The sequence below is a fragment of the Eptesicus fuscus genome, chromosome 10, assembly GCF_027574615.1.
Source record: "Eptesicus fuscus isolate TK198812 chromosome 10, DD_ASM_mEF_20220401, whole genome shotgun sequence".
NCBI lineage: Eukaryota > Metazoa > Chordata > Mammalia > Chiroptera > Vespertilionidae > Eptesicus > Eptesicus fuscus.
Window position 1 is genome coordinate 87,926,684 of NC_072482.1, and position 25,838 is coordinate 87,952,521.

Below are 25,838 nucleotides of genomic sequence, written 5' to 3' on the forward strand. Positions count from 1 at the left end.
GGTGATGGCGGACCTGGGCAGCCGGCTGCGGGCCTTAACCCACGCCGCCTGCCCGGGTCCGCGATCGGTGATGGCGGACCTGGGCAGCCGGCTGCGGGCCTTAACCCACGCCGCCTGCCCGGGTCCGCGATCGGTGATGGCGGACCTGGGCAGCCGGCTCTGGGCCCCGGTCTGCGATCGGTGATGGCGGACCGGGGCAGCCGGCTGCGGGCCTTAACCCACGCCGCCTGCCCCGGTCCGCGATCGGTGATGGCGGACCTGGACAGCCGGCTCTGGGCCCCGGTCTGCGATCGGTGATGGCGGACCTGGGCAGCCGGCTCTGGGCCCCGGTCTGCGATTGGTGATGGCGGACCCGGGCAGCCGGCTGCGGGCCTTAACCCACGCCGCCTGCCCCGGTCCGCGATCGGTGATGGCGGACCTGGACAGCCGGCTCTGGGCCCCGGTCTGCGATCGGTGATGGCGGACCCGGGCAGCCGGCTGCGGGCCTTAACCCACGCCGCCTGCCCGGGTCCGCGATCGGTGATTGACCTGGTTAGGCAGCTACCCTGGTCCGTGATCCCTGATCGTGGACCTGGGCAGCCGGCTGCGGGCTTTAACTGCCTGCCCCAGTCCACCATCATGGCTTGGATCTCACTGGCATGGGTGCTTCCCTCTCCCCCGCCATCTTTGCTGGTTTAACGGGTATATTTGCTTCTGATGGGCTGGTGGGCGTGGCTAGTGGGCGTGGCTGGTGGGCGTGGCTTATGGGTGTAGCGAAGGTGCGGTCAATTTGCATATTACTGTTTTATTAGATAAGATAGCCATTCTGACAGGTGTGAGTTGATATTTCATTATGCCTTTAATTTGTATTTCTCTGATGATTAGTGATATTGAGTATCTTTTCATAATGTCTATTGGCCATCTGTATGTCCTCTTTGGAAAAGTGTCTATTCAGGCCTTTTGCCCATTTTTTAAATTGGATTATTTGTCTTTCTGGTGTTGAATTGTGTAAGTTCTTTGTATCTTTTGGAAATTAACCCCTTATCAGATATATTATTGGTGCTGGCATAAAAACAGGCATATAGATCAATGGAATAGAACAGAGCCTAGAAATCAACCCACACTTCTATGGTCAATTAGTATTTGTCAAAGGAGGCAAGAACATACAGTAAAGACAGTCTATTCAATAAGTGGTGCTGGGAAAATTGGACAGGTACATGCAAAAAAATGAAACTGGACCACCAACTTACACCATACATAAGAATAAACTCAAAACGGATAAAAGATTTAAATGTAAGTCGTGAAACCATAAAAATCCTAGAAGATATAGGCAGTAAAATCTCAGACGTCTCACTCACAATTTTTGTTTTGTTTTGGTACAAACATTTACAAATTCGGAGATTTCACACAGAAATCCAAATTTCCAGCTTCTCTTGAAAATGGGGCAACGCTGGCACACATTCCACGTGGCAAAGATCGGCTTTAGCTGAGTAGCACCAGCCCCGAGACAGGAAATGTGCTTTCCAGTTTGCTCCAGGCTTCTCCACTCAGGCAGTGCATGCGGCACAGGGCCCCATTCATGCACTCAGGTTCCCTGACAGACGCTGTGGGCAGTGGTGCTGGCTACCTCTGCTCTTGAACGTGAGCTCCTGGGGAACCGGTCAGGGACTATATAACACAGTGCCCAGCATGCGTTGGGAGCCCAGTAAGGGCAGGGTTGAAGGACTACTCCAGATCTTGTTACATTTATTGATTGTTACCCCTTGAGTGTTGACAGTGTTTATACTGATTATTACAAAGAATTGGTCCTAACCCCCTAACTTAGTATAGTTGATGGGGCTTAATAAATTGTTCATGGTGAGAGAGAGAGAGAGAGACAGAGAGAAACAGCCTTCCTCCCAAATATGTTTGATTCATTTTTCACCAGATTCTTTCACATGTGTGTCTAAATGATAAACAGATTTATACACCCAGTTTTTGGAATTGATCTCTTCATTATTGGTGTGACTCTCATCTATTTTATTTTATTTTTTTCCTTTCATTTCTTTTTAATGTCTAAAGTTTTACATATGTCGCCTTTTTCCCCCAATTGACCCCCTCCCCAATCCTTTCCCAGCCCAGGCAAGCCCCCACTGCCCCAAGTGTCTGTGTCCATTGGTTATGCTAATATGCATGCATATATGTCCTTTGGTTGCTCTCTCTCTTGCTCATCTATTTTAAATTGAGTTTATAAAATATTTGTTTTTCTTTGCCTTTCATTCTCAGTTTTATAGATTCAAAAGAAAGATGATCTGGGAAACTGTTTTAATAGTTCCTTATTTCAATAAATACTATACTTATATATGTGGAAAGTTTTATAGTGATTTAAATTTTTTTTATTATTTATAGAGACTTGTCTGATCCATGGGCAGATGATAAATTTTAAAAAGGGAGAGAACATGAGTAAGAGAAAGGAAAAGGCAATAAAAGAAAAACTATTATAATACAACCCTTAAAGGATAAGAATTTGGTTTTATGTTGGCTGTACCCTTAAACACAGATGTACATAATGAAAATATGAGAGAACATCCTATCAGGCAGCTCTGAGAGAGAGATCTCAATAACCAGCATAATAAAGGGCTTGATTTTGTAGGGTTCCCCCCCGCCCACGCACACACACACTTGCATTCTATGTTGTTGTATTTCATTCTAGAGCAGAAAGAATCCAGGAAGCAGAGCCAATGACAAGGTCAGAAATGATGATCTAGATAAGCTTGAGCTGGAACATTATAAAAGTGAAAGTCTAAGGCTTCATAGAGACCTCCTACCCCCCTGGAAAAATGTCTAAGAAGCCTTAAAGTGATGAAAGATCAAATTTGAATGAATGAATGAATGAATGAATGAACAAATGAACTACATTAAAAAAGGCCCAGGAAAAAACAAGGCAGAAAAAAATTGAGGCATGTGGCCGGGAACACAACTAGACTAATAGTTTCTTGAATCTTTTTGGTTTGCTTTTTACTATACATTATGGAAAATTTCAAATATCCATAAAAGAGAGAATGATCCAGTAAATCTCCATCACCAAGACAATTCTTAGTCATTTTAAGAAACTGAAATTCCCGGTGAACCTAAAATAATTATTCTGACTATTTAGTTTCAACTTCTCTTTACTAAATCTATTGTGAATCCCTTATGACCTTCTGAGTTGGGAATATGAAGCCGCAGAGAGAAGAGGCTGTGAGCCTAAACAAATCCACAAACATGCTGTTTATACCCTGGATAACCAGAAGCTGAAAGTGTGACTTTTGTGGTTTACTTTGGCCTCTGAAGCCAAAACAATTAGACTATTGGACTTGAAAGAAAGGAAAGGAGCTCTGAACCTCTTCAGCTGTGAAGGCGAAATCATCAGAATTCTTTGAGACTAAGCAGTTTCTGTGGCTTTTAGAAACTTGTGTGGCCCAAAGGGGTCATAAATAATTTTTATGGTATAATACCCTTAAAGGAAATACTTGGTTTCCCAGGAATTCTTGCCATTCTTACACTCACAAAGGTTCGTGCTGGTTGAGAAGATCTGTTTGAGCCTGGTTTTTTGGCTCAGTCCTGCCTCCGGGAAACCCTAGACAGTGTTGAGATCCAGCCTACCTCCTGGCATTCCTTTAGCTGGTGAAATGAACAGCTTTGAGGTAATGATTCATTTCTTTCTACTTCATGATTCAACTTTTAAGTAAAATCTCCACTGGCCCTTCTGATCTCTGGTCTAACTTATACCATCATCTTTTCCTTCTGGTGTCACATAGAGAGCAGTCAGAAGTCAAAATGCATCTCCATGGTTACATTAAGATTTAGAATGGTAAATTGTAGACCCCATAGGATCCACTGGCAATTCATTCAAGTGATACCACCTCACCACATCCACAGAAAGCCCACAGAATGGTCTATTTTCTATGTGACTAGGTAGGAAGTGTGTGTGTGTGGGGGGGGGAGGGCGCTCCTCCATAAACCTGACCTGCTTATTCTAAGGGTACAATCAGCATCTCACTCTTAGTCATATTATAAGGACAATCATCCATGGACTGTATGCTTCTAAATATTGTCAGCATAGCCCCCTCTGCAAAGGCTGCTGCCGTCTATGCACCGGGCTAAAGAGGCCTGGCCTCGGGAGGCTGCTCTGTGCCTGGTCAACCAAGACGGCGCTTTCTGGGCTCACAGTGGAGCTGCTAGTGGCAGAGGTCCAGCCACATGGTTTTTTTCTGGGCCTTGGAGACTAGGATCCCCAAATCCCAAAGTCATTTATCCTCTAAGTGGAGCCCACATCTGGAATGCACCTTCGCTAGCAGGCAGTAGTTTATAGGTCGTTTAATGACATTTCAGTTGTGCAGATGTCTGCTAAAATTAAGTATCCATAATGATGTATTTCTATCTACAATATCATTTAAGTGCTTTCTGTATAAAATTTATCAGTGCTTGCATCTCTGATTTTGCTCTGCTGGTGAATTTTTTATAATGTTGTTTATTGCAAAAACAGTACTGTCTTCTGAAAGCTTTTATCAGATTCCCATGGTGATGTGCTAGACATTGGCAAGGCACAGTTCAAATTAAAATTTCATCATCTTCAAAGGCTACTTTTATGAGCTATCAGAGAGCACCTGCCTGACCCTGGGTGGCTACCATAAAACAGAGAGGAGGCATGAGGCTTTACTTGCAGAAGTTGAGAGTCTATGTAATACACATGAAGAATATGCAAAGCAAAGATTATGCCATTTTTTGTATTCATGGCATACTTCAAATAGTGAAACTTTTGGCAACATACTTGAAGCGATTAGCAGATTCAAAACAACACCAATATAATAAAGTCACTACTACAATATATTAATGTCTTGCAAGGTTTGTAAGAATTCTTAGGAATCACACTTTTGATGTCTGGCTTAAACTGTGCATTGGCCCTATGCTCTCTGACATACTCGTGAAGCAAAAATGATCAATTTTTACAAGCATGTGACCTTGCTTTGCACAGACTTGACATTATCCCGAGCTTCTTTCCTTCAACTTAGCAAAGCGCATTCCCTATACCCGTTATCCACACCTCTGCCCCCAGTATTTCTTCTGATAGACCTCCCTGTAGGAAAAAAGCATCAGGAGCCCACACAGGACCACATTAACATGGTGTAGTGATTTCACATAGCAATGATAGATAAAATATTAAAACAGGGCCGAAACTGGTTTGGCTGAGTGGATAGAGCGTCGGTCTGCGGACTGAGGGGTCCCGGGTTCGATTCCGGTCAAGGGCATGTACATTGGTTGCGGGCACATCCCCGGTGGGGGGTGTGCAGGAGGCAGCTGGTCGATGTTTCTCTCTCATCGATGTTTCTAACTCTCTATCCCTCTCCCTTCCTCTCTGTAAAAAAATCAATAAAATACATTTTTTAAAAAATATTAAAACAGGAAATACAAAGGATTTACCAGGTTAAAAAATAAGAAGAGCATCCCCATGCCTGGAACAGTACCAGGGTGATGCGCAGTGGAAACGTCGCAGGCCAGCTTGGTTCTGGCTCAGAACTGGGCAGTGGCAGCCAGGCTCCTGCAAGGCAAAGGGACTAAAAGTGCTCCCTGTCAGTGTGGAGGCCAGAACCAGGCTCAGTGCTTTAAGGGCCAAGCAAGGGACGCTGAACAAAACGATTTCTGACCTCTCAGTGGAAAATAGGGCTTTATCAGAGTCTGTGGACCTAGAGAGTCTGGAAAGCCATAGCCTCAAGTAGGAAGTGAATGAAATTCTTGCTGCTTGGTAACCAGATCTGTAATAGTCTCATTGTTCCCATAGGATAAGAACTACAAATAAGACCTGGTTCTGGACTTAGTGCCTGGAGTCCAGATGGTAGTAACCACAAAACCACTAGGGAAGAACAGAAGGAGGGAGAAAGGGAGGGAGGGAGGGAGGGAGGGAGGGAGGGAGGGAGGGAGGGAGGGACGGAGGGAGGGAGGGTAAAGAAATGTGCTGTTAGCCTAATTACTAGTATGGTTCCTTCATTGGTCATCTCCTTCTCTTCCTTTCCCTTGGTATCCTGCAGTTTCACTTGAAAGTACTTGGGTATAAATTTAACTTTGTTTATTTTGTTCAGTACTCATTGCACACTTTTAGCCTAAAGAATCACATGTCTGTTTTTAGAATATTTGCTTAAATATTTCTTCCTTACCAGTTCACCATTCTCTTTTTCTGGAACTCCTACTAACTGACTGTTGGAACTTTACAATCTCTTTTTCCATATCCCTTTACTGCTCTAACTCTCTACCTATCATCTATCTAATCTCTCTAAATTACATTATTGGTCAGTTCTTCCTGACTACTTTCTAATTCACAAATTTTCTCTTTAAATCTATTTATTTCTTAAATTTTTATTTTGATGACCATATTTTTCATTTTTAAGATTTATAATTAATTCTTTTTTTCATATCCTCATGTTCTTGTTTCATGTTTTTATTTCATCATTTCGTGTCCTTTTTTTAAAAGGAAGCTATTCAATCTTTTATCTTTTCAACATCCTAGACATACTTATTTTAAAGTCATTGTCAGGTTGTTCCTTAAAGCCATTTGGAATGAGTTAATGTTCCAACAGCAGATTTTGCTGCCTATCTTTCATGGTATTAGATTTTATTTTTTATGTGCTTACAATATTTGGCCTGTAGGCTCATCTTGAGTAGGAGATTCATTCTTACTTTCACATTTTAGTATAAGGCAAAAACATTAATAAAAACAGCAACCACATACAAATAAAGGGAACTAGCTACCAAGAAGATATTTTATATAAATGTTAGTAAGATTGCATATTATAAACTACAAATAAAGGAAGAGAGATGCAATTATTTGTCGGATACTTGGGACCTAGTGCTTACCATGAGACCTTGTATACAGTGGATGCTTTTTTTATATTCATAATATAATGAATATCTACTTGTATACAGTAGATGCTTTTATCTACTTGTATACAGTAAATGCTTTAATTATATTCATAATATAATTAAAGAATCTTGGCATTGGTTTGTTGAAGACTTTAGCTTGAATTGTTTGAACATAATGAGCAACCAATTTTGAGCTACCCAAATTAAGAATCTCTGAAATGAAATTGCATTAGATCATATTGTGGCATCACAGATGTAAACCATGCAAGAAACTTCTAGTCAGAAATGTAAAATTAGAATCCCAGGTAAAAGTTCTATCTTGTATTTTATTTCTAACCAATCACATTAAAGAAATGACCCTACTTGACCTCTTTTTCCTCACTATTCCTTCAACTAATCACTGAATACAGTCCTCATAATTGATGATTGTATAAAATATACGCCCAAAACTTTTTGTCAAGATAGACTCTCATAAAATGTCCCACTTGTATAAAATTTAGTGTATCCAATGGTTTCTTAAGTAACTTCCACTGGAGCTAACCTCTGCTTACAGACAGACATTCTTTGTGCTAATGTTCCAGACATCATATGTAGAAGGAAGGAAAATGATGATTAGCCAAAAAAACTATAATTATGAGACCTAGTGACTGATAATGTATTCCACTTTTACCTTTGCTAATGTTTTTACAAAACTGGGCTGGGCTCAGTGTTTTTACACTAGAATCTGTAGACATTTATCCACCTAATAAAATAACCACACAATCTGGCGAAATTCTGCAGACTTGGCAGCCCTTCCCACCAAAGCCTGGAACAGCATTGGCCCAGCAGGTGTGGCTTCAGAAAGGCCGGAGAGCTAAATTCGGGAAACCTGCCCAGCACCCCATAGGGGGCGGGGGGGTGTCGGGGGGGGGGGGGAGCAGTGTGCCTTCCTGAAAGCCATGTTGATATGATACCCCAGCTCTTTAGCAGCCCATAGAGCTTTATACATTCACAACAGATAATGAAAACCACAGTAACTGAGGAATTGACACTAGAGACCAAAATTACAATGAATTACATTTCTTCTTAATAAGAGATGCCATGTATTTATAAAGATTTTTTTTGACATTTAGAATATACATACTACATAGCATTTGACACTATGGAACACACGAGAAACCTACTCTTCCCCTTTTAACCAAAGTAGCCCCTTTTTTTTCTTAAAGGGTAAGATAGAAGAGTAGAACTCTCAACAATCTGGACCCTAGGAAGGAGGAAAGGAAAAATGTTTTCTCATATTTTTTTCCCCATAAGATGCTCTTTAATTTGTAGGACCCAGTTAGTGAGACCAGACTTCCTGGGCCCTACAGTCAGAATCAGCTGCATATATAGAACACTCCCTCTATATAAATACTAAGAGAACTTGAGTATAAAAAGGTGATTGTAAAACAACACAGCATAGCAAAGCCTTATGCCAAAGATAAAACCATTAACACCAGGGGAAACTGAAGGGGGGATGGGGACTGGATGGTGCCTGTCAGAGCAGAACACTGTAAGAGCAGCTGTGTAGACACTTGTCCCATTCAGTTTCCCAGGACGCTGAAAGGTCACTTGCTGATGGTCTGGGTTCCTGTGTGAGTGGCCAGGAGCCCTTTCCTGCTACCCCTCATCCTTGAGTGGCTAAGCTGGAGGCAGACAAATGTGTGGATCTTTACAGCTTCCACTTGATCTTTCACCTGAGTCATCTTTTATTTATGTCCTCCTATGGCACAGAATAATTGTGGGCAACACCATTCATCAGCCTAATGGGCTCAATTGGAAAGCTCTCAAATCCCCTGGGACATGCCTTGTTCTAAGAAAAGAATTGTTAACGGAGCTTCTTAAACTAGGAATTTGTGTCTTCCCATGAATTGACCTTGTGAGGTTATTTGTGGATCCCAATAGAGAACTGGTCTTCTTAGGCCCCTGCAGCTCCTCAGCCCATCCCACCCTCACCTCAGCCAGGGGATGTCCTCTGCCAGCTCCTGCCAACTCCAAGCCACACAACGAGGCATTCAGTAGGAACCATACTTTGAATTATGAATTTTGATCTCTTCCTGGGCTAGTGATACACCGTATATGATACTCTCGTGATTCTGGGCAGTGGCGATGGGATGACTTTGCCCAACTGCAGCTAATGTAGTAAGTCTCTGAGCATATGTAAGGTAAGCAGGCTAAGCGATGGTGCTTGGAGGTTAGGTGTATTGCATGCATCTTTTAAAGATTTTTTTTATTGATTTTTAGAGAGCGGGAGGGAGAGAAAGAGAAACATCAATGAGAGAGAAACATTTATTGGCTGCCTCCTGCATGGCCCCTAATGGGATTTAAGCCTGCAACCCAGGCATGTGCACTGACCAGGAATCAAACTGGCACCCTTTTCTTGATGCATGGGTCAACGCTCAACCACTGAGCCACACCAGCTGGGCTGCATGCATTTTCACTTATGATATTTTCAACTTACTATGGGTTTATCAAGACATAAGTCGAGAAGCAGCTGTATGTTCCTGTCTGGGAACTGTGCTCCTCTGCTTTCCACGGTAGACTCGAATGCTTCAAGTGTGTTTGTTGCTGGATCTGTTTGTTCCAGTTGAATTTGTTACTGTAATTGATGACTTAATATATAAACCAAAGAAGCATGAGGGGGGAAAGGATATTATTGTAAAAAAAAGTTTAATTTATATTTTTCTTATTCCCAACTTAAATAAAAAATTGGTAATGACCACCTACCCCCATCATATCAGATATAGTGGCTTCAAATGACTGATAAACTCCATCAACCATGTGACCATATTTGTGAGTTACATCCTCTCTTGATTTTTCTTGACAGTATTGTCTATGGAAAAACATCCATAGCTGTTGGTGTGTTTGTAAATTGCGTTATCTTTTCTCCTTAGATTTAACCTAAGAACCAGTGTCTGATCTAAGTATCAGTGTAATCTGCCTTGATAGAAGTTGTTGCTTAGCTCTTCTATTCACCCCTTTAACCTTTTGCACTCGGATGTCGAGTGTGACTCGACACGGTTAGCATTAGAATAAAGGAATCGAGAAAAAAGCAAGCGAGTGCAAAGGGTTAAGCCATGGTAAGCTCCTGTAATGCTCACAGACACATGTTTAATTAACCTCATGGAAGAGAAATAGAAAATCTGGACATCATAATTGTTGCCCTTGAAAGTGAGACAGTGTGTGTATACAAGCATCCTGTCACTTTCTAACATAATATAACATTAGAAGTGATTTACAGCCACCCCAAGATGGACAGACCCTTTATGTAACTACTGAAGGACTTAATAATTATTTGTTGGACGTATGGATACACAGGGAAAGACATTTCTATGGGGCTGCTGTACAGGGATCTCTGATTAATGAATTAAGAATTAAGTCATGCTGAATTCATTCAACAAATATGTGTTAAGTGTCAACTCTATATCTACCAGTTGTCCGGTAACTGCTGGGGCCACAACAAGCCACAATGGCTAGATGCTTGTGACAGAGCTAAGACTTCGGGCCTCAGGGCAATGCAGAGATGCCGTTTCCTCACCAGAACCACCTCTCTGAAAGGCTCTGACCAGACGTGCACTTGATCAAGTGGGACAGGATGGTGTGAGGGGAAAGAAAGCGTTCTCATGAAATCTACGGGTTCTCGACATCTTAGTCGTGCTCCAGTAATTAAGCATCAATTTTTCTTACACTGTGTGGCGTTTGACAAGGCACTTGCCGAGGCTACAGAATCTCACTGCGGTGTTTTCTCTTCTTCTAGGATATCAATGAGTGCATTCTCGAAAACTATCCTGAGTGTTCCAACCCCAGGCTGTTTTACATTATCCCGTACTTCTGTGGACAGCATCCCAGATGCAGGTAAAGACCAAAGCTCATGGCATGCTCATGGGGAGAACAGGGGCACAATCTCTCGTCTCTCAACCTCCTGGAATTCAATAAATAAGGACTATTAATCTTTGAAGATCTCATTTGAGACTCTGAATGTCATGCAAATAAAAAAATGAACAAGTTCTGACAGAGGCCTTGGGACAACCCCACTGGAATGCCAACCAAAGTCTTTTTTTATACTTAACACTGTGTGTTAAGCAGCTGTTGCTACAGAGCCACGAGATAGTAAGGACCAGCGGTGAGCATCAGCCTGCTCCTCCACGGTGACTGTACCCCATCCATAGCTCTCCTGGCCTGTGTGGCATGTCTAATTGGGTCTGAAACACTGGACGCTCACACCCAACTTTGATAGTATCTCTCTCATGAGGCATACTTAGTAGAAAGAGAGGAAAGTGCTTTCTAGTGATTGCCCTCTGTAGAGAGTGACTTACTCAGATCTAAGGGCCCACGTCCTGCATCAGCATTCCCAGGGTACTTGTTAGGAACCCTTATCTCATCACAGTCTCTGTGTAACCATCTCCAAGGTGATTCTGTTCAAGTTACAGTTGAAATTCATCGTGCTGAACAAAGGTGCAGCCTGGAGCAGAAATAGTAGTAACCATGAATACCATCTTTGCTTGATGAAAAATAAGCCCTGTTATCAGGAGCAGCACTTTTCCCCAGAGAGACATTAATTAGAAGGTCACTGTGTTCCTGAGGAGATCAGGGGCAGAGAGCTGGTTGCAACTCACAGCTCGCTCACTGTACTTGTTGCTGCCACATGGTTACGACTTCATTGGTATGTGTATTGCTGTGGTGTTGAGTTGACCATAACACAAAAGTGTTTATGGTCAGAATTCCTGGGCTAGAAGTGTCAGTGTTCTGCTTCATCCTAAACTTGCTGAGTTCAGGAGGCCTCCCCGCCATCCTCACCCCTGTAATAAAAGCCACCTGGTTCCAGGTCAGTGCTTCAGATGCTGGGACAGTTTGGGGCCAGGTGACTCACTTTCCGTCACAGTGAAGATGTTTATCCCAAGAAACATGATTCTAACCCCCTCAGGTGTCTTTTTAACTATCTATTGCCTGATCTTGGAGAGAGTACTCATGATTTCTTATCTTGGGTTCAGACAGGATGATTTTCAAAACTCTTTCAAAATGTCACTTTGTTCCACCGTGACAACAATTATTTGAGCTAGGTAAGGGTTATTATTACAGTTTTTCAAAAGAGAATTTGGCATACCCCAACTCCCCCAAGTAGGAATGGCAGCCAGGCCTGGAGCCCAGTTCCCATGATCCCCTTTTTTCCTCGCTCACATACCTGCTGTCCACTTGGAGATGTGCTCTATGAATGAGATTAGGGGGTTTTCCTTCTATAATTAAAAAAAACAGTCTTAAACTCTTTTTAAAAATAAGATGATTAGCAGACATGACCCCACCCCTATTCTGAGTCCTACAGAAATACTATGTCAATGAGTTTCACATTTCGAAACTTCTATCCTTATTTCATTGGTTCTGTTTGGTCCTCATATTAAAATCCATTCTAATCACCCCTTGGTCTATGTTTCTTAGGGCTAGGACCTAACTCCCTGTGCCTGTAAGCCTTCTTCCAACAAAGTTCGAGGCCCTGAGCTAGGTGTTACACACTGGTGAGAGGGATAGCAGTGAGAAGGTGTTGGGGGCAAGGGCAAGTGTGCCAGCCGGAAGGAGCAGGGCAAGCTGCTGGAGGTGCCTACATCAGGGCTGGTCCTTGAAGAAATGGGATGTGGGCTTATGCAAATGAGGGCGGGTGGGTAAAGAGATACCTTCTCAGCGTGTTGTTGCTGCATCTCAAAAGTGAGTCTCTGATTTAAAAATGATTGTTCTGTCCTTAAAGGGAGCCTGGCGAGTGGGCCCTGGAAAGAGCAAAACTGAACGTGAATGAAAACTTCCTGCTTGTGGGGATCCTTGAAGAGCTGGAAGATGTGCTGCTGTTACTGGAAAGATTTTTACCTCATTACTTCAAGGGTGTGCTCAGTATCTACAAAGACCCAGGTAACTGTAAGCCAGTGCTCCCCTGTTTCTAGCATTAGTCACCTTGAAAAGGACTCTGGAAATAAAGGAGTGAAGTCATCTCTTTTGTTAAGGAAGGTAAGTCCCTCTGGCTCACAAAGCAAGGTTAGAGCCATCAGACACGAAAGCCCAAACCTTGCCTCAGGTCCAAACATAAACTTGCCATGTTTTAAAGGCTGATGGTTCCATTTTTCCTGCCTTTGGAACAGGAAATTGGCACTATGTCCATCAGCCTTGTTGCTGATGAGCGCGTTGCTGGGGTGAACTAATGCGTACGTTTTGCGTGTCTGGGGTCCATGGATGGAAACGTGGGGTGATGAAGGGACCATCGTGCAATGAAGTATCTCTGGCTCTATTTCCCGTTGACAAAAGCCCTCTGGCGAACAAAATCCTGGCAAATAGAATAGATAGAGCAGCAAATTGAAAATACAATTATGATTTTATCCTGGCGAATGCAGGGGTTTCCAAATAGAAGCAAGAAAGAGAATGCAGCAAAGCAATTACGAATGTTGCCCGCCGGATCACGATAAACACAATTACTTTCAGAAATCCATTCACTTCTGTCATTATTATTTTATTCTGAGAGGAAAGACAAACGAGATTGTTTGTTTGCTTCCTGTTCTCCTAAGCCTTGCATGTTTACTCACTCATCTGTTTATTGTTTCGTTCTGTCATCTGAAACGAGAGGCAGCATTCTGCCTTGGAGAAGTGAGGAGCAGCCAAAAGGCTCTCCAAATAGAGCCCGCTGCCTCATTCCACAGCCAGGCAGCGGCCTCACACCACACCTGCGTCCTTGGCAGGTACCCATGCCCAGGTAAACTGGTCTTTGCCTGGAGGAGCCCTGGATTCTGTTCTATAAGGTGCCCTCCCACCCCCAGTGTTGTGCTGGAGGAAGATGGCTGGGGATGCCACCTCAGTCTCCCAGCTCTCTCATCCAGAGATAAATTCCCACGTACCTAGAGGCAGGGACATGACCGACAACCTCAAGGTGTGCCTGCCTGTGTCTCCTCAGCAGGAAATGTGGTTTGAAAAACCAGATGCATAATAAACCCTAAATAGTCGGTTTGGGAAACTAGGTCTTCCTTTGTCCTTTTAACAATGGACAATTTAAAGAGTTTAAAGAAACCTAATGTGATCAGTATTTAGTTCTGTAAGACAAGAGAAGATCTGGACTTTATACAAAGCGGGATCTTACCCTAAATGAGACTCTTTTGATGAAAAGGTTTACATTATTCTTTGTTATTTTACCTCTTTGGCTTGATCTTATATGGCACAAGAGCATGCACGTTGCACACGTGTGTGTGTGTGTGTGTGTGTGTGTGTGTGTGTGTGTGTGAAACATAGTATGAGATAAAAGACTGACTGAATCCTGGAGATACCTAGTTGTCAAATAGGATGAATACAGTCTTGTCCCAGCATCTGAGAAGAGTATCAGTGAGCCCACTTCACGTGTCATCCATCCGGGATCGGGAACTGACACTAATTCCCATCCCAGATGCCACACTCAGCACATCGAAGGTCAACATCGGTGGTGTGGGCCTGAGGATTTAGAAGAGGACATTTTCATCTTTGTTCTTCTTAAACACAAATACACCACAACAAAAGGCTTGCCCCAAAGAGCCCACTTAACTGCTGTTGTCAGGTTATAGCATCTTGACTTCCCAACTGTTTGCTTCATTTAAATGCATGACTTCTCAGAAACTGTGGGCCTTGGTCCCATGACTGTGGGCACATTAATCAAAGTAGAATGTATTTCTGAAAATTGAATTACCGTTAGTTTGTTTGCCTTCAGCCACAATCTTTCCACCTATAAATGAAAGATTTCCCCCACTTTGAGTTTGGGATAGCCGTATATTAATACTCTGAGGCTTCCTCCGAGAGAGAATAAGGGACATCTGGTCCCCTGTGTAGTGGATGAGAGGTTTCTATAAACCCAGGGCCAGCACACACCCAGTCGGCACAGTTCAGCTGTACTAGTGGTTAAAATAGTGGGACACATCTCTACTGCCTTCTGCGCCCACCCTCAGGTGCACTTGCCCCCCCCCCCCCCCAAGCCAACAATGAAGTAATGAGAGGGTCTTCAGGACTCTGGCCTGAATTCAGTTCCTTAATTCTGGTTGTTCAATATTTTGAATGTCACCTCAGAATCATTCTTCAGCTGTCATATGTCATATACATTACAAATGAACCTCTGAACGATTCTTCTGTAATTTTCACTGTTTCCTATTCTGTTGACATCTCGAGAGGTTTTTCTATGATGGCATTGAAGGCCAAGCAGCTCCATAGTTGCTCTGTCCTAAGGACTCTCCATGTCCCCGAGGCAGGGACAGGAGATGAACATGCCCTCCTGGCCAGCTTCGCAATATGTTTTAGTTCTGCAAAGACTAAGCACCTGCATTGTTTTCTCGTGGCCGCACACCAGAGAGTTGGTGTCAAATCGGTTAAAAGAAGAGCCACAGTGAGGCCGTGGTGCATTTTTAGTCTAAAACCAGATTTTGGCACACTCAAATCATTGCTCTGGCCCTTTATAAAAGAATTTTTATAACTGAGTAGCCTAGGGGACAAAGGGAAGAAGAACTAAAAGGTAAGACATTGAGGAACCTCGTGACCTTTAAATCCTTGTAGATTACCTGCCCGTGGAGTTGGACTAAGATGCAAACACTCCCCCCGCCGTTCTTTGGTGTATTTCCTGTTACTTAAAAAAATGCAGGTGTGCTCTGATTTTTAGTAATCCCCTTCCAGCAACACGAAAAATATTTATACCAGACTCGTTGCTAAGAAAAAGCATAAATAGCAATGACTCTTTGGGGAGCTGGTGAAAAAAGTGATGTCTGTCATTCAAATGGGTTGTCACGTATTCCAGATTAGAATGATTTTCATTAGTTCTTTCCAATCAGTATGACTTGTTCCAATACCTGCCCTTTAAAGAAGTTAATAACTTCTCCTTTAAATAGCAGCTTGCCTGCTGGCCTTCCCCTCTTTATTTCCTGTAGGCAGGTATGCTGACAAGTACATTTGTTTCATACCAAACGTATGTATTTCAGAAACTTAATTTTTAGAAATTTTTTGTTCGAGTTATTTTATAGTAAAGTTGCATTTTGTGGAGACCAGGTTAGTGTATCTCAGAAGTTTATGATAGTAAGTACTCAAGGTGAAATGAAAGTGAAAGTTTTAGCATGAGGGTAATGAAAAAAATACGCTCGGGTGTTTCTTACCATCCAGGGGAAGTTGCTGATATTGCTGCAAGTGTCTTGGGCGAGTGCTCAGTGAACTCCACCCCACCTGGGTACCAGTCTGAATTAGGGAGAACTGAGGCCCAAACAGATTTACTGGGTAAGAGCAATACAGTCTTATTTCTAATTGATTAAGCTTGATTATATTTGCTTATGGCTTACCCTTTAAAAATGAGAAACTGAAGCCAGCCCAAAGAATTTGAGACTGATCCATAGTCAACCACCAAAATGTGAAAGAGCCAGAACTCCTATTTCTGAGCCATGAGTGTTAACGAGTTCATGTATATTTTTCCTCCTTAGATCTTAAAAACTGGCACACTGTGAGCTATCAATATTTTTCTTAGTCATAATTTCCTTTGGAGCTAAAATCACAGTGGTGTTAAAGGTCAAAATAAATAAACAAGTTGAAAACAGAGAGTATGTGAATATTTGTGATAGGATCAGTCATTGTGTAAACGTCCCTCATATAAACCTTTGACTTGGCAAATAACTGAGCTGTTCTAGTTCAATATTGCCCTCTAGCATCCAGACATGGAACTATATAACCTAATATTAACCCATTACTTTCCATTCGTAGCATTATGTTAATATTCATTCTCAGCCCATTTTCATTACAAATGTAAACATTGGAGCCACGGTAGGGACTTACTAGACTTTTTTGTGAGCTACTCTGAAAATCTGGCCACCAACTATTACAGAAGAAAAATGTGTAATTCCAAACAAATGACTAATTTTGACCATTTTAGTTCATTCATAAAGTGGATGCTTTGTTTTTAAAATATTTTTACTTAAATATTTTTATAAACAATGATGATAGGGTACAGATTTAAATATTATCCTTTTACTCAGCATGAATGATACTTAGACCTCCCATTAGGAGTATAATAGTGTACTCTCTGAATTAATTTCCTTTGCAGTATTTAAATCTGAAGACATTGACAGAAAATAATAGCAAATATGTCAAAGAGAAATTTTAATATAGTATTCTATAGGAAAATACAGGTTCTCCACTATCAATAAAAATCTTAGTAAGTTAAGGAAAAACACTAAGTGATTAAATCTTGGCCTGTGTATCATAAAGAACAGTCCTTCTTTAAGAAAACAGCAGTGAGTTGGGAGTTAGAAGAGACTTCTAGTCCTCTTACTGCTACGGGTTCTACGCATATGACCCTGAGCAAGTGTAGCTTTGGGCGGATGATTTATTATAACACTAAAGTGTCACATAGAATGTTTTAAGGTTGTTTTTCTACCTTTAGTTTTTAGCACAATAACAGGGTGCTCGCCCCCACCTGAGAAAAACAAAACAAAAATAAAAACAAAAACAAAAAAACACCACACAACTTTGAACATTCCCCATTGCCTTACTCGTTAATTTCCAGGTTTAGTTATGGAGACTATCGCCACCTAGAGGACATGACGGAATCCTGGCTAGAGAGTTATTCCTTCAGGACTGGTTTCTCCCTGTAACAAGTGATCAAGACAGGGATCCCAATTCAAAATCTCTGGTCACAATGCCCAGCCCTTTCTCTGTATACCTTATGCAATTTTGTCAAGAAGACAGGATATCATAATGATTAGAGCACAGACCTCGAGTCGACAGCCTAGGTGCTACAGCTGTTCCTCCACTCAGTATCTGTATAATCAGAGGCAAGCTATAAGCCCTCTAAGCCTGTTTCCCCACCTGTATAATATACATAAACAATACTGTCTACTTCACAGGGTTGTTGGGAGATGTATCTGACCAAATCCATGTGAACCCATTAGCCCAGAATTTAGCATATGACAAGGATTCAGTAATTACCTATTGGCCTGCCAGTCACATCAAGGGAGAGAGATAGGGCCGGTGACTGTGAGAAACTAGGACATCAGGATCTCTTTCTAAGTTGTACATTTGAGAGAGGAGAGGAGAGGAGAGGAGAGGAGAGGAGAGGAGAGGAGAGGAGAGGAGAGGAGAGGAGAGAGGAGCTTGACTTATTTCACCAATGACAGCTGAGCTATGACTATGACATTGCATGCCTTTAGGAAACAGTATTTCTGACTTAAGGGAAGGGGGCAGCTATTTTCTGGCCAATCCCTTGTCCCTCAGACAATCCTGAGGAATAAGTTGACTGGAACTATTACTACAGTGACACTCTCAGGGACTTGAAAAACACACATCATCTAGCCACTCTTTTCTTGTTTGTTTGTTTTTTAAATCATCTGTTTTTATGCCTGAACTCTTACCAGAAATATCAGGGAGTTAAGATTTGAACATTAAATGTTGAGATGTGATTGGGGCCAGTTACCATTTACTTGTGCTGAGTGTTGAAGTTTTCAGACTGCTATATATCATGTAGGATAGGTGTCTAAAGATGTTATGGAGTTTTTATTTTAAGTAAGATCCTAAGATTCAGTTCTTTAAATAAACTTCAGTTCGTATTCCATGGGCAGAATTACGTCCCTCAGAATGCTGTTAATGAATTAAACTGTACAGCAGGTGGCGATGTCTCTCCATTTTCTCAAGGAAGTGCCTGTGGTTTCCTAACAGTTTGTTGCATCTGTAGACTGGAGTTTACATAAGGCTTGAACACAGATGTACAGTTAGGCTCCATTTGGGGCCTAAAAATGGGATCCTGAATATCAAAGGATTCCAAGTACAATTGATTGCAGTGGTCCAAAGTGTATTATATGAGAGTTAATTGGAGGGGGACAGGGAGTAGGGATGGAGTTTTACAATGAAATAACTTTCTGTGGGTTAAAAGAATATATAGTAGTTTCCCTTTATTCATAGAGTATATCTTCAAGACCCCCAGTGGATGCCTGAAACAGTAGCTAGTACTGAACCCTATATATACTATGCTTTTTTTTCTGTACGTACTTTCCTATGGCAAAGTTTAATTTCTAAATTAGGCACAGTAGGAGAGTAACAATAACTAAAAATAGAATGATGATAATAATATACTTTAATGAAAGTTATGTGAATGTTGCCTGTTTCTCCTTCTAAGAATATTTACTGGACTCACTTTTTCACTAAGAAAGCACTTAATGGCTTCTCTTTGGCATATCTGCATTGCCAGCATCACTACTCTTTGAGCTCTGGGGCCATTAATACAATAAGAGTGACTTGAACACAGTAGATCTGCTAACCCAAATGGTTACTAAGTGACTAACGGGTGAATGGTGTATACAGAATACACATCCTGGACAAAGGGATCATTCATGGCCTGGGCTGGACAGAGAAGATTCCATCATGCTACACAGAACAGCACACAATTTGAAATTTATGAATTGTTTCTTTCTAGAGTTTTCCATTTAATATTTTCAGACCCTGGTTGACCCTGAATCCATAAAAAGGGAAACCACAGATAAGGGCAGACTACTGCATACCATCAACTCTGGTTTTATAAAAGTAACCCGTCATTCTACAACCGCTGGATTAAACTGATGCTGTCATTTCCATGTTTATTTCCTACTTCCTATTGCTTTTGTGCTGCAACGAAACTCAAAAACACTCTGGAACCTGACAGAGATACAACCTTTGGTCGGGAGGAATTCATACTATACACATTTACAGACACCAATGAAGTTGTTTAAAGAACTCAATTATCATTTACAAAAATAGGTCTATATTCTAGACCAGTCTGCTGTTGGTCAATATTCTTCATAAAGATTTGTTTTTCAGCAGTCATGTGCTAGGCCAGAATCTAATCACATTGACATGTTTGTGTGTGTGTGTGTGTGTGTGTGTGTGTGTGCGCGCGCGCGTGCATCCATTCGCTCAAACAACTAAACTTTTTAATATATAACAATCATATCTGAGTGAATAGTCTTGGATCACAAATGTATTAATAGTTCCTAAGTAATAATAATTTGCATAGAAATGTACAGTTTTTAAAGCACTTTCAGATGCTGGATCTTATTTGATGTTTTACACGAATCCTCTGAAAGTGTGGAAGACAAATAGCTTTTGTCTCGTTTTCTAAGCAATGAAGATGAGATTCAAAGAGGTTGAACAACTAGTTTGCCCACAGTTACCAAGTCCTAAGCGACCACAGACACTCAAGCTTCTGCCCCCAGTGCTACCACAAACACCATCAACTGTGACCCTCTCACGAGTCTTCATAATCACTAACTCAGAGGTTATTGGGTATTAAACCCTTATAGTACATATTACAGTAGAAGGTAAGTGCTTAAAATAAAATTTTATAGATTATTTTTTAATTTTTGTAATTGCAGTTCATATTCAATATTTTGTATTAGTTTCAGGTGTATAGCATACTGGTTAGACAATCATATGCTTTTACAAAGTGATCCCCCCAATATTTCAAGTACCCACCTGACACTATACATCCATATATATATGTGTATATATATATATATGCCTAAGCAACTGAACGACCGGTCATCGACCAGTCACTATGACATGCACTGACCACCACCAGGTGCAGACGCTCAACACAGGAGCTTCCCCCTGTTGGTCATTGCACTCCCACAGCAGAAGAACCGCTCAGCTGACTGATGGGCGCCAGACGCCGGGCTCATGGCTGGCAGACGCAGCTGTGGTGGCACGAGCCTCTCCCACCTTCACTGCACTGAGTGGGAGTGGTATTGCCTCCAGCCCGGGCTCAGGCTCCTCCCCGGCTGCCTGCTGCTTCACATACTACTACATCCCCCAAGGGGTTCCGGATTGCGAGAGGGTGCAGGCCAGGCTGAGGAACCCTACTGGTGCACGAATCCATGCATCAGGCCTCTAGTAGTTATAATATTATTGTCTATATACCCTATGCTGGACTTTACATCCCCATGACTATTTTATAACTACCAATTTGTAGCTCTTAATCCCTTCATATAGTATTTGTCTTTCTCTGCCTGCCTTAATACCCTCTAGCATAATAACGTCTAGGTCCATCCATGCTGTCACAAATGGTAAGATGTCATTTTTTATGGCCAAGTAATATTCCACTGTATATAGGTACCACTGCTTTTTTTAATCCACTTATTTATCGATGGGCACTGGGTTGCTTCCATATTTTGGCCATTGTAAACAACACTGCAGTGAACATAGGGGTGCATATATTAGTGTTTTGGGTTTCTTTGGATATATATACCCAAAAGTGGAATTGCTGGGTCCTAACGCAGTTCCATTTTTAATTTTTTGAGGAACCTCCATACTGTTTTCCATAGTGGCTGCACCAATCTGCATTCCCACTAAGAGTGCACAAGGGTTCCCTTTTCTTTACATCCTCACCAACATTTATATGAATTATCTTGGTCACAAAAGAATGTGAGTTCAGAAATCATGATAAATCAATAAGGTATTATCTTAAGCCAGTGTGTCATAATGCATATGGAAGAAAATAATTTTGAAAATGGATCCATTTGACAGCATTTGATACCTTTCTGGTGGGGGCTGGGAAGTGGTAGGGAGCAATATTGTTAGACTTTTATAATAGTGTCTAGAAATGAAAACTGAAAGCATATATCTGTTTTAATAAACAGTTAAAATTAACATATAATGTAAACATTCCTTTGAATTAACTCCTAAACACTTAGGGCTTTTGGGGGAATACTTTCTTGATGCAACATCTACAGCCACAGACTGAGAGCTGCATTCAGCTTGCACAGATGTCACCTTTTCACCTTTTCCACAACCTCTAATGTGTTTAATTGATTTTATGAAAGCTTAAGTTGCAGATATATATATGTACTTTTGACTCATTTCAACTATAATTGTTCATTTTATTAAAAACTAGAGGCCCGGTGCACGAAATTTGTGCACTGTGGGGGGCGGGGGGAGTGGGTCCCCTCAGCCCAGCCTGCACTCTCTCCAATCCGGGACCCCTTGGGAGATGTCTGACTGCCGGTTTAGGCCCGATCCTGGGGACATCCCTCTCACAATCCGGGACCACTGGCTCCTAACTGTTCACCTGCCTGCCTGCCTGATCACCCCTAACTGCCCCCCCCTGCTGGCCTGGTCACCCCCAACTGCCCCTCCCACTGGGCATAGTCACCCCCAACTGCCCCCCCCCCCACCAGCCTGGTCACGCCCTTACTGCACCCCCTGCTGATGTGGTCGCCCCAACTGCCCCCCCTGCCGGCCTGGTCGCCCCTCACTAACCCCCCTGCCGGCCTGGTCACCCCCAACTGCCCCTCCCACCAGCCTGGTCACGCCCTTACTGCACCCCCTGCTGATGTGGTCGCCCCAACTGCCCCCCCTCCCCCCGCCAGCCTGGTCGCCCCTCACTAACCCCCCTGCCGGCCTGGTCGCCCCGCGCAGCCTGCTGCTCAGTTGTTTGGTCGCCCCTCACTAACCCCACTGCCGGCCTGGTCACCCTACACAGCCTGTTTGGTCATCCGTTCGTTTGTTTCGGATGCGACGGTCACTTAGCCTTTTATATATAGAGATAATAATTATCCTGAATAATATTTTTAAATTGATTTTTCACTTATTAATTACTCTTGCCTTGGGACCCTCCTTCCTCCAGGAGAAAGCATTTCCAATGTTATTATCTAAGGTTAACAGGAAAACAGGACTTAATTTACAGACATTGATTTCCTAGTAATAACTTTCCCGAAATAGTTCTCTTCTGTGAAAACTGATATTTAAATAGCAGGTATAATCTGAAATACCAGAACAATTCCACAAACACATTCAGCAAATGTTGAAGTGTCTGCAATATGCCAGTCCTGGGGAAAGGCCATGTAAAGATTTAGGAAAACCGTGTCTAGCCTGGAATCCACCAGACACAGGGCTAGGGGGACACTTCCTACTGCTGATATTTGTGCCAGGCCTTCAAGGGTACATAGGTGTTTGCCGAGTAGATGAGGAAGGAGGCATTCTAGGGAGAAAAATATGGCAAGAGTGCAGGCATGAAGATGTGAAGGCACAGAAGTCCCCAGAGTATGGAAAGGCATGCAGGGTGGTCCAGCCTCCGCCTGCTAACTCTGCCTGTGGGGGCTGGGTGCCCCAATTCCTCCAGCCCAGTCACCCTGCTGCTAAGACAGCCCTGCCCAAGCCAGGAACAGTATCAGCAGCCTCAGCTCCCTATGTGGTACAACCTGGAACTGAGTCACATACCAAGCCCACAAGCAGTGGCCAAGCCACAGTTGCCAGAGGGCCATGTGTCACCACCACCCCCATTTCCCTACCCTCTGCCAAGCCTGACCACCACCCAAGGATCCCACACTTCCCAACAGTGCATCAGGGATACTGCCAGGTTCCCAGGTCCCTATGCTGGGGTTCCTCCTTGCTGTTTTCCCAGTCTCCTCACCTGAGATCCAGCCTGGGTCCCCCATTTGTTCCAGTTGGCATTACACTGTCCCACTGAGCATCCCACTACATGTCTTCAGATACCAACGACTGCCCTGCCCCACCGCCTAGATTAGCCCCCTTTGCCCACCCACATGGACTTCTCTTCTGTTACCAGTCACTCCTTGACCCAAGTGTGAGCTGGCTGTGCCCCTGATACCGGCTCTGGTCTTCCTAGCCCCCTTTGCTGGGGGCCCTTGGGATCACCATTCCAGAAGTTTCCCCTAGCCCCCACCTCCCACCCCATGCATCCTGGGAAATTGATCTATTCTAGGTCCCATCCCTCATCCTCTGGGGAACCCCAGATGCCCCCCATGGTGTAGCCAGGCATGGGGATGTACACTTTTCTCTTATGATTCATTTCTCCAAACGAAAACCTGGCTCATAAGATCTGTGTGTAGAGGTGAATTTTTTCTTCTTCAGAATTGAATCACTTCTACTCTGAGCAGTTTTTAGTTGAGCTCGACAGCAATATGCTTTGCACTGAGTAAGAATATTACTAAGGATGAAATTAGTCACCACAATTTTCAATTTCTGGACTTTCCTAAAAACGCTGCAAAGCTGAAATGCTTCTAAAGCCTGGCCAGAGAAGATGAAAGAGAGACCTGCCCCCAGAGGTGAGGGGTGATCTTTATAGAAGACCCTGTGGTCTCCCTGCTCTCTCATGCCCACGGGCCCTGTCACCCCAGAGATTCGTGTGGTGATGTGGAAAGAGCAGTAGGCAGAGAATCTCAGAACTGTCTCTCCGCCCTTGGCTCATGGCCTTGCCTCTCTGACATTCTTTACTTATAAATTCACCCCCAGCTGGGGTGAAACACAATCCTTACCCATTTTGCATGACTCAACATTTTACCATGGAAGCTTCTATTTTTGTTCGCCTAAATCTTTTTCAAATTAAAAATATCATTTCCCCGTCTGTATTTTTTCAGACATTTTATCGGCCTAGGATAAAGTCACATCTCGCAAACGGCACCGGACCGTGACAGAATACAGCTGCAAACTACAGGCGCACCTGTGCACAGAACAGGGCTGGTTTTGTGGGTCCTCGTGGGCTATATTAAGCGCATGCGTTTCATTGTGCACAAACCCACAGAGAATCCAGTGTAATGCCCCACGGAGCAGAGCAGGAGAGTTTTGCTTGTTTCAGATACTCTGACGGGAAAGCCTTGCCCCCCCCCCTCACCCCCCAGCTTTTTTACCATGTGCTTCTAGGTACTTCTGCTGCCTTGTCAGAGCCAGGCACCACCGAAGCTGTTTTTCGCAACATGTGTTCCTAGAATTTGACCTGCCTGTTTTCTAGCTATAGTTTATGTATGAAAGTAACGTGTGCATATAATTAAAAATCAAACAGTACTGAAAGACTTGTAATGAAAAGCAGCAGCTTCCCACTCCAGCCCTCCCCACCGCGGAGTCTGTTTGTGCAGGGGCACCCACTCTCAGCACAGCGCGCGGTTTCTGCTGATAACCACCGCTCTATTTATAGCTGCTCTGCACAGGCTGCTGTTTCCCCCTTTATTTATTTGAGCATTGTCTTTAGTTCTCTCATGCCATCGCCCTTACCTCTACTTCTCCCCTCGCCCCCACTCGTCCTACTATGGCAATGACTATGTTTTAGTTGCGTAGTCCCTGTTTGTATTACTGTGATTATATACATTTGTTTGTCGCTGATCCAAATAGCATGCTGTCATTTTGTTTCATTTCTTGAATAATTTGTTGTTTTCCCTGGAATTAATTACTGCCTTGGGATGTGTTTGGTGTTGTTTTTTTTCATTTGCTTAGATTTATTTATAACTCAAAATTTTCGTATGTGCCATTAGTTCTGTTGTACACATATTACTTTTGATGTTTCTTTCAGCATTATTATCAGATAAGTAGATCCATTGCACTGACCCACCTCCCAGGACCACGCCCCTGCTCCACCAGAGCCCTGCCTTCCTGTTTCAATCGGGCTGATTACTCAGAACCTCCTTTGGCAGCTTCCCCGGGGCACAGCTCTGTGGTCTCTTGAATCCCATGAATACTGTTTCTTGATTTATTAACTCATTTTATTCCAGGATATTCCCAAGTTGCTTCCTGATCAAAGGTGCATGGGAGGGGGTGAATTCTCTGAATCACTGAATGTTTGAAGAACTCTTAACTCACTCGTTGAATGGCCATTTTGGCTGGGTGCAGGTTTCTTCATACACGCGTTCCATTTTCCATTTCTTTTTCTCTGACTTTCTCGTTTTCTCTCTCTTTCTCCTGGGGTCTTCCCTTTATTCCTTTTATGGAATTTTATAACAACATTATCAGTGTGCTGAGTATTCAGTTGATACTTTTCATGCTTAAAATATATATTCTTTTAATTTCTGAGAAATTTTCTTGTCTTACTTCTTTTGAGATTTTTATCGCCACCCTTTTCTCTGTTTCATTTCTGGAATGCTGTTGATCAGATTTGAAGCCATAGGTTCATCCTTTCTATGTGCTTTATTATTTTTTTCCTCTCTAATTTTCATGTCTTTCTTTTTTTTTTTTTTTTTTACCTCTTGAAG

General features: G+C 42.8%; 1 protein-coding gene across 2 annotated transcripts in view; it reads left to right on the plus strand.

The window, feature by feature from the left end:
* UST (uronyl 2-sulfotransferase) overlaps nucleotides 1–25,838 on the plus strand; it is a 262,562-nt gene that overhangs the window by 200,230 nt on the left and 36,494 nt on the right. For both annotated transcript variants that reach the window (XM_054721950.1, XM_054721951.1), the window contains exons 6-7: nucleotides 10,631–10,728; nucleotides 12,611–12,768. In XM_054721950.1, the coding sequence (XP_054577925.1) occupies nucleotides 10,631–10,728; nucleotides 12,611–12,768 (256 nt within the window). The remainder of the gene's footprint in view (nucleotides 1–10,630; nucleotides 10,729–12,610; nucleotides 12,769–25,838) is intronic.